General features: G+C 33.0%; 1 protein-coding gene across 1 annotated transcript; it reads left to right on the top strand.

The window, feature by feature from the left end:
* Nucleotides 1-1,017: 1,017 nt before the first annotated feature.
* On the top strand, nt 1,018-7,503 carry MSTN (myostatin). Its single transcript, XM_037043762.1, has 3 exons — nt 1,018-1,581; nt 3,351-3,724; nt 5,775-7,503. The coding sequence occupies exons 1-3, from the start codon at nt 1,209-1,211 to the stop codon at nt 6,153-6,155; spliced, it is 1,128 nt and encodes a 375-aa protein (XP_036899657.1). The 5' UTR covers nt 1,018-1,208; the 3' UTR covers nt 6,156-7,503.
* The last annotated feature ends 2,921 nt before the right edge of the window (nt 7,504-10,424 follow it).

A 10,424-nucleotide genomic window follows, 5' to 3' on the forward strand; every position in this document is an offset into this window, starting at 1 on the left:
CTGCTCTCAGACCTAACCCTAAATCCCTGCCAGGTGTCTGCCCTCTGGTCAAAATAAAAAACTGGCAAAGGGGTGCAAACCTATTCATAGTTAGGAAACAAAAAAAAAACACAAAAAATGAACACTCTTTTATTATGGTGCTCTTCCCTTTATGTATTCTAAATATTTTGATGTAACTTATAGAGAACAGATACATTTTTTACTTTTACCACTGGAAATTTGAGGCAAATTGCAATAAGTGCTACATCACCAGTCATAAAATCCATTATCTTCTTGTCCTAAGTTCAGAGAATTTTCTACTGGCTGACATTATCCTCTTGGTAATAAACAATGAAGAAATACATCTTCTGAGCAATATTAGCCTGTGGTTTTAGAATAGGAAATAATAACAATAATTAGTCAAAAATTAAGCACAGTTTTTGTACAAATAAAATATTAAATAATTTAAAAATAATTTCATGTGCATTATGATGATTTTCAACATGTACTAAAAATTTAGTCAAGGAAATAAGTTTCTCAAATTATAGCTGAAAATCTTTTACTAATATTACAATCCTGGTTTTTCTTTTCATTGAGATATTCCTAATTTAAATTTATATTTTCCTAATTACACATGACTAAAAATACTATAATATAACAAATAACAAATAATTTTTTACTTAAATGCTTGCTCAAATAGTATAAAATCATTTTAATTCTTGAGGAAGTAACATCTCAACTTTTAAAGCATGCAGTGTGAATTAAGATTTACAATACTTATTTAAATTATAACTTAAGAGTTTCCCATATAAAGACTAATAAGAGTGAACTGTAGCTTACATTATTGTTTATATAGACTTAATTTTTCAAATGTCACATACACCTTTCATTATTTGTAGATTTATTTCTTTTATAAAGTGCTCAAATGAATCAGCTCACCCTTGGCTGTAACAAAATACTGTTTCGTGACTTGTGACAGACAGGGTTTTAACCTCTGACAGCGAGATTCATTGTGGAGCAAGAGCCAATCATAGATCCTGACGACACTTGTCTCATCAAAGTTGGAATATAAAAAGCCACTTGGAATACAGTATAAAAGATTCACTGGTGTGGCAAGTTGTCTCTTCGACTGTAGAGACATTACAATTTTGCTTGGCGTTACTCAAAAGCAAAAGAAAAGTAAAAGAAGAAAGTAAGAACAAGGAAAAGATTGTACTGATTTTAAAATCATGCAAAAACTGCAAATCTATGTTTATATTTACCTGTTTATGCTGATTGTTGCTGGCCCAGTGGATCTAAATGAGAACAGCGAGCAAAAAGAAAATGTGGAAAAAGAGGGGCTGTGTAATGCATGCACTTGGAGACAAAACACTAAATCTTCAAGAATAGAAGCCATAAAAATTCAAATCCTCAGTAAACTTCGGCTAGAAGCAGCTCCTAACATCAGCAAAGATGCTATAAGACAACTTCTGCCCAAAGCTCCTCCACTCCGGGAACTGATTGATCAGTACGATGTCCAGAGAGATGACAGCAGTGATGGTTCCTTGGAAGATGATGATTATCATGCCACGACAGAAACAATCATTACCATGCCTACAGAGTGTAAGTAGTCCTCTTAGTGTATATCAACAATTCTGCTGACTGTTGTTCTAGTGTTTATGAGAAACAGATCTATTTTCAGGCTCTTTTAACAAGCTGTTGGCTTTTATGTAAGTAGGAGGGAAAAGAGGTTTCTTTTTTTTTTCAAGATTTCATGAGCAATATACTAATGAGACTAATATCTAAACATGCTTGCAAACGCATTAATGTTATTTAGTATAAGGTGACAAATAAACATGCTTATGCTTTCACAGCTTAATACCACCAGGCAACTTCTGAGGGATACCACATGCAATGTTTAAAACTTATATAAAATTCCATAAATGCATCTGGTTGCTTCAATATGCATTTGCAGTAACAACTTTTTTTCACTAAGAATAAAGGAAGAAATCTGCAGATGTTTAAGTCCATTTGAGCACTTGCTGAAAACTTAGAATGACTTGTTATTCAAAACTATTTCTCACATTTTTTATGTTCTTTACAAATTAAAATATTTAATTTTGAAAGCTATTACACTGGAGAATAATGAAAAAGTATTTTTAAAAAGTGTAATGTATTAATAACAGCAATGATGAAGCAAACATAGCATAATGAGATCATGAGCTAATTATCAGAAAATACCTAAGAAATAAACATTTTAATTGAGTATGTTATGGCTCACAAAGTCCTACTTAAACCTTGACCATGGTACTATTGCTGTGAGTTCCCAGTGTGCACATTTCCAGGCAGGCACATGGCTTTCTAAAATATTACTCACTTCTTTATGGGAGGAAGGACTACTACCTGTAGTATCTACATGGCTTTTAGAAGAAAATACATTTCATACAATGCATTCTGCAGTCAGTTCAAAATTCTAGTCAAAGAAAGGAAGGGAGACAGGCACGTTAAGAGAGAAAGCATGACAAGGAAGATTTTGTGTCATGTGTTTGTGGTCTTGCTTTATACAGTGCTTCATACACTGTGAACTGTACTCACATAGTTTCAAAATATTATTTTCCTTATTAACTAATCTGGATATAGTGCAACAAGTAATTTTCCTTTAAGTCTCTGTTATCAGATAGTCCTGAAATAGCTTTGCTTTTTTTTAATAAACAATCATGGGAAAACAAGAGGAAAGAAATTTTTAAGTGCTTCTGCTTACACTGACAGCCTGGCACTAAAGACATATTTTCTAACTTTTGAATTTAACATTTCACTTTTGGTGCTAATTACCTGCTTAGTTTTGATCCCTTAAAAGGCTATTCCAGAGCCAAAACATAACAGATGTACTATATTTTCTATTAATTCCCCAGGCTCAGTTAGCTGCTCAGTGTGTCTTGTCCCCAGGTAATTCAGGCCTGGGGGAAGGGTTCCTTCTTCCAGACTGATTGGTACAGCTGCTCAGTAAGTGTAACTACTCAGATTCCCAAAGAATTCTAAGTGGATGTTCCTCCACGGTGTCTCTTGTTCTCTCTAATCATCATCATTTTAAAATTTCATCCACTGTTCATTCCTTCATAGAATTTTGCTCCATCCACAGTTCTTCCAAAAGTGAACTGATGCCCCATAAACAGCTGAAAAAGACACATATATTAAAAATTCTGATAAAGCTAGAGTGATTTTTTTGATATTTTTCTGAGTTACAGATGAAATTCTACATAGTTTTTTAATTTTAAAAGACCAAATACACATTCATTAATCCAATAGAAAACATATTCTCCAGTTACTATGCAGGGGTTTGTTCATTTTATATGATAAATAATTTCAATAACTCTTCTCTGATTCATTTATAGCTGATCTTCTAACACAAGTGGAAGGAAAACCCAAATGTTGTTTCTTTAAATTTAGCTCTAAAATACAATTCAATAAAGTAGTAAAGGCCCAACTGTGGATTTATCTGAGACCCGTCCAGACTCCCACAACGGTGTTTGTGCAAATCCTGAGACTCATCAAACCCATGAAAGACGGTACAAGGTATACTGGAATCCGATCTCTGAAACTCGACATGAACCCAGGCACTGGTATTTGGCAGAGCATTGATGTGAAGACAGTGTTGCAGAATTGGCTCAAACAACCTGAATCCAACTTAGGCATTGAAATCAAGGCTTTAGATGAGAATGGTCATGATCTTGCTGTAACCTTCCCAGGACCAGGAGAAGATGGGCTGGTAAGTGATAAGTGAAAATACCATTCTAACAACCTTGTTATGTTTTTACCATAATGTGAATGAGTAATAGTGAAATAACTACCAAATTCCTATGCTCATAAGCCAAATGAAGGTATCTTACCCCAATGGCAGCCCAATATCCAATAAAAGTAGGTATCTAATTTCATATTCTATGAAACACCCTGTTGATACTTTTACTTTGCATGTTTTTAAAAAGTTATTCCATAGTTCTTAACTTCTTAGGCAGCTCTCTCTTCATAGTTGTTTCTAGTACATATATGAGAAATTAAAACTAGCCCCCCCAGAAGAGTGTAATGTACTGAAACTTTTTGGCTTAATAAAGTAGAAAAAAATCTCTAAAAGTTATAATTAAAATAAATGCTTTTGTTTATAGTAATTAAGTACAATATGTTTAGTCTTATATTTTATTAAACATACTATAGTTAAGGTCCTTAATGATAATTATATGCATTATTTTATAGGGTATTAATTCACTGATGTATATATAGATTATTTTGTGAATTGTGCTAATAAAATACAATGTTCAGGCTAGTTAATTGTGCTGTTTAGCTTATTTGAACTGCCTTATCATTCAAAAGTAAACATTCAGGAGTTTACTTAGGCAATGCCAACTAATTTAGTTATAGGCCAAGCAGATGACAATACCTTATATATCATAAAAATAATAAAAATAACTTTAAAACCTAGTATAAATTTAGAGTTACTTTTCTCACTTACCTATGCTTGTGTTTATAGTTTCAAAAACTTATTTAATGTGACCATATTTTTTACTTTCACCTATTGACATAATTTACAACAAAAGATTATACTTGTAAGCAATAAATGTTATCTTTTCAGTGTTCTTAGTAAGTCATACTGTCAGATCTACTTTAATGAAAACATTCTTGAAGAGATTACATAGTTTTCCAAATGACCTCTTTTTCTTTAAATATGCTATATAAAATGTTTTTGACTCTCAAAATAATGTTACTGCTTTTATAATGGTAAATAACAATGAATACTTCGTCTATTTTGATTTTGGTATAGGATAAAAACTACTAATTTAAGAAAGTGTTCTTTTTTATGGGGAGCATTTTAATGTGATAGGTTTTAATTATTATTAAACAGGTGGTCAATATGACATATTCCCCAGAATTTTTCATGTAAGAGGAAAAAAGTCTCAAATGCATGAAAAGATTGGAGCAAGAGAAGGATTAGAAAATGACTGTTTAAATATCTGATTAGAAACATTTTTCAGTGAAAAAAGGAAATATTGTATCTTTTTCTGAATCTGTCCCTCCCTCTCTTAAAGTTTCTGTTTCCAACCAACTATACATACCACCACCTCCATCACCCTACCTTCCTTTTTCCCACTATAATCCATACAGTGCTGGGAGATAACTGTTTTGTTTTGGCTTTAACACCCAAGTTTCCTTGAGTGGAGGACGGATGAGTATACCTGTCTCTCCAGGAGTCATCAGACATATTTAGCCTACATATGTGACCAACAAGAAGGAAGATGGGGAGTAACTTAACCTCATCCCTCTCTCTTTCCCTTCCTCCCTCCCTCTCTTTCTTCTCATAAATATTCTATAAATATTTTCAAAGCATCTATGATATGCCACAAGGAAATTGGTATTGCTGCTGTATATGTTTGAGCTATCAGGGAAGAATCAATCCTAGTGTAAATTAAAATTTCTTAATGCCCTGACTTATAAAAATAAATGTGGTATAGCCTTGGCTAGTGTAGTGCAGCCACCGTTGGAGGCTCGCTGGTTCGATCCCCAGTGAGGGTACACGCCTGGGTGGCGGGTTTGATCCCTTGTGTGCTAGAGGCAACCAATCAACATTTATCTCTCACATTGATGTTTCTTTCTCTCTCCCCCCTCCCTCTTTCTCTTTCTCTCTAAAACCAATTAAAAAATAAAAATCTTAAAAAAATAAATATGGTATAAGCAAATGATTAGTTTTTCTTCAATAATGAGTTCCTGAGATAGGAAAGTGTTGAGGATCTCTGCAAATTACTGATTGCTTTTTCCTTTTCACATAGAATCCATTTTTAGAAATCAAGGTAACAGACACACCAAAAAGGTCCAGAAGAGATTTTGGACTTGACTGTGATGAGCACTCAACGGAATCTCGATGCTGTCGTTACCCTCTAACTGTGGATTTTGAAGCGTTTGGATGGGATTGGATTATTGCACCCAAAAGATATAAGGCCAATTACTGCTCTGGAGAGTGTGAATTTGTATTTTTGCAAAAATATCCTCATACTCATCTTGTACACCAAGCAAACCCCAGAGGTTCAGCAGGCCCCTGCTGCACTCCCACAAAGATGTCTCCAATTAATATGCTGTATTTTAATGGCAAAGAACAAATAATCTATGGGAAAATTCCAGCCATGGTAGTAGATCGCTGTGGGTGCTCATGAAATTTATATTTGGTTCATAACTTCCTAAAACATGGAAGGCCTTCCCTGCAACAAGTTTGAAACTGTGAAATTATGTACCACAGGCTACAAGCCTATAGTATGCTACAGTCATTTAAGCGTAAACTACAGTATATAAATTAAAAGAGAGAATATATGCAATGGTTGGCATTTAACCATCAAAATAAATCATAAATCATAAAAGCTTTATGATTTCCAGAGCTTTTGGAGTAGGAGATAAAATTACACTTACGTTCATATATATATTACAATATATGCAGGTATATGAAAGCAATTCTCCTTGTGTTCTAGTGAATTAAAGGAGTGCGCTTTAAAGTCTATTTCTTTAGAGTTTCATTTAGTATCTACAGAAAAATCTATATATAGTATTGGTGAAATGCAGGATTGTTATATACCACCATTTGAATCATCCTTATACACTTGAATTTATATTGTATGATAGCATACTTGGTAAGATGAAATTCCACAAAAATAGGGATGGTACACAATACGCAAGTTCCCATTCCTGTTATAATTGGTACAGTACATTAACAATCCATGCCAATGGTGCTAATACAATATGCTGAATGGTTGATGTTATCAGGTTTATCCAGTAAAAACATTCAGTGAGATAATGATTTCTTCCTTTCTTCAGGTGCATTCATGCACCTCCAAATGGGGAACGGGTTTTCTTTACTAAAAGAAGAATAACTTTTGTAGCATACTTGGAGAAACTGATTTATCTTAAAAGGCAGACAGAAAGTATTCATTTTCACCAAAATTTCAAAATGACAAAAATTAAAAAATTACAGCCTTTGCAACACTGCAGTTTTTACAAAATAATGAAAATGACAGATTCTATCAATATCACATAAAAAGACTTTGAAACAATTGCATTTATATAATATGTATACTTTTTTGTAAATAAATGTCTCCTTTTTTGTTTACTTTGGTATATTTTTACAGGAAGGACATTTCAAATTAAGTATTAAGGCACAAAGATGTCTTATATGACAGAAAAGCAACTGCTTATATTTCAGAGCAAATTAGCAGTTAAATAGTGTTCTTAAAACTCCATATGCTAATGGTTAGATGGTTATATTACAATCATTTTATATTTTTTTACATTATTAACATTCACTTATGGATTGATGATGGCTGTATAATGTGAATGTGAAATTTCAATGGTTTACTGTCATTGTATTCAAATCTCAACGTTCCATTAATACTTACAAGTATTATTAAGCATACCAAAATGATTTCATTCTATCATCTGAAATACAGAGTAATAAACTGATGATATCTTAACAAGAACTGTTAATTTTGTTTTATAACTCAATAATGAATATATTTCTGCATATATTTACTTCTGTTCTGTAAATTAGGATTTTGTTTAATCAAATTCATTGTACTTATGATTAAGTGAAATTATTTCTTACATGTAATGTGTAGAAACAATATAAATTATATTAAAGTGTTTTCACCTTTTTTCGAAAAACACAACAGTTTTATACTATGAAGGTTAATTCTAGATTTCTGATTTTCACTTTATTATTATGGTTTAGCATAAGAGTTTGGTTTGGGAATTTTAGGTCTGCTTCTCTAGTTCTTATGACTGAAATTCTTATTAATTTGGTCCTAGTCAAGTTGCTTTATACATACAAAAGCAAGAACTACTTTTATCTGCTTCATTTCTCTTTATCTTGACCTGCAAACTATTTATATGTTTTCATAGGTTCAATTTCCAAGTGATTGCAGTTGGCAAGGGTACATGGTCCTAGAGTTACAAGTTCTACTGAAGCCACAGGGACACAGGGGAGCTGCATCTTTTTTCTAGCACTTGATGATACTGTCACATTTATCTGAGGTTTGTGGGCATCAGTTTTCAAGCTGAATTGAAAAAATAATTATAAAGTGCCTACAAATCTGTACCTGCAGCACTGTACATAAATCTTTTTGAAGTGAACTCTCTTCCCCACCCTTCATCAGTTTGGTAAGCTGTAAAGCAGTTACAAGTGTTTAAAATTCTATCTAGTTCATGGTTCCTAAGTACATAATTTACCATTAATATAAATGTGATTTTTAACTATCAATGATATTGCAACAATGCCCACTCATACAAGGTGTAGTTCTTTTCCTAATTTTAATACTGCCATACTTCACATTGATAAGCCTGGACCTGTAAGCAGGTTGCCCCTCTGGGAGAAGGAGCCAACTATGGTGGTGGGGTGAGGCCACTTTCAGTTGCATATACTGGAACTTACTTTCTTCCAGGACCATGAATATACATAACTCAAAACTCTAGGTCAGTAGGTCCATTAACATACCTTAGGCTTTGGAGTAAATATAACTGGAGACCTTGACCTCTACAGCGGAAAGTGTGAGGAAGGAACACCTCAGTTTCCAAGGACCTGCTCCCCAATCTTTATAGTCACCTTTATCATAGGGTCCCAGGATCACATCATCCACTTTATGATGTGGTAGCTCTCTCTTGAAACCAATTTTGACCATGAAAGGAAGTGTCAGGACCAATTTCTTTTGTGGCAGGACAAGTAGACTCCACTGGGAAATCTACAGTAGTGTGTGATTAAAACTACTACTTTATTGGGTATAAGGATACAAAATTAAAATAATACTTACTAGTTAGTTTTCAAAGTACTTTCACATTAATGATATAATATTATGTCCATAATGTGGAAAGTTAAGTATTATTACTATACCCATCTCATAGAGGGAATTGAGACTAAAAGAAATTAATCCACACAATAGCCAAGATCCGTAAGGAGCCCAAATGTCCATCAATAGATGAGTGGATAGAACAATTATGGGACATTTACACAATGTCCCATACACAATGGAATACTACTTGGCCACAAAAAGTAGAAAATGTTATCCTTTGCAACAGCATGGATGGGCCTGGAGAACATTAGGCTAAGTGAAATAAGCCAGTCAGGAGAAGACAAGCACCATACGATTCTACTCGTATGTACAATCTAATGAACAAACTGAACTAACAAACAAAATAGAGACAGGTCTATCTATCTGTCTCATAGATAGAGAGCAGGCTGAGAGCTCTGGAGGTGGGGAGGCAGGTTGGAGGGGTGGAGGGATCAAGCAAAAATGGAAAAGAACTCATAGACATGGACAACAGTGTGGTGATTGAAGGGGCGGGGCGTAGAGGGGTGGGTGGAGGTAGAAGAGGGTATAGGGAAGATAAATGGTAATGCAAAAAAAACCCAATAAAAATGAACTATTGAAAAGAAGAAATTCTCACTTGGAAAAAAATCAAATTTGCCAAGTAAATACAGCATTTATATTTTTATATAAGAAATACAAATCTACAAAATATACCTCAATTAAAAACAGAAATATAAATCAGTGTTATACTTGCTTAATCATTCATCCTAATAGTACTTGTTAAAAATGTAGCATGATTAAAAATCCATTTAAAATAACAAATGATTACTTTTTAAAATAAAAAAATACTACCCCATAATATAACTAATAAATTAAACCATAGGCTAAAACATGATATGCAAGTCATGACTTGCCTGGCATATGACATGTAGTGTTGAAATTTCATTTCCATGGTTATTCAGTTCCAGTTTACCCACTGCAAAACATATCAAAGTAAACTATACTAATTTTGGTCATTCTTGAGTAAGATGTCAAGCAATGAAAAATGGTACTAAATTTAGTTCATTCATGTCTGGATGGAATTTTACAGAGGAAGTCTTTGGAAAATGAATACATTTTTGTTAGGTAGTAGGCAGATTAATAGCAAGACCATCTTTGTTCCCATTTAAAACACAAGATAGAGGGAATATTTGCATAGCTTATATTAGATTAAATATCAAACAGCTCAATGAATAGTACATCCTGTCAAAATCACAGGATGTTCAAGAATGTAAGATTTTACATATGAAGTAGCCCAATTTATTTGACAGACGTAATGTATGTGAAATAATAACACACAACTGCCTAATAATCTATTATAAAGATTGAATATTTTACTCTAGCAATGAAATGACCTTATACAAAATATTCCTGATACAGAAATACATACTCTGGCAATGAAACAAAGACATACATATTTAGTTTTAGTTTATCTCAGTTTTGGATTACTGTAAAGCAGAAAAAAATTAATACTATGTTGTTATTATTCCTGCTTCATAATAAAGGTAATGTTTTTTATAAAACACACACATGTATTTTACTTTATTTAAAAACCGACCTGAATAAAATATTCTTTTATTTTATGCATGCATCACA

This window comes from Sturnira hondurensis, unplaced genomic scaffold (assembly GCF_014824575.4).
Source record: "Sturnira hondurensis isolate 20B ecotype Veracruz unplaced genomic scaffold, ASM1482457v3 Scaffold0004136, whole genome shotgun sequence".
NCBI lineage: Eukaryota > Metazoa > Chordata > Mammalia > Chiroptera > Phyllostomidae > Sturnira > Sturnira hondurensis.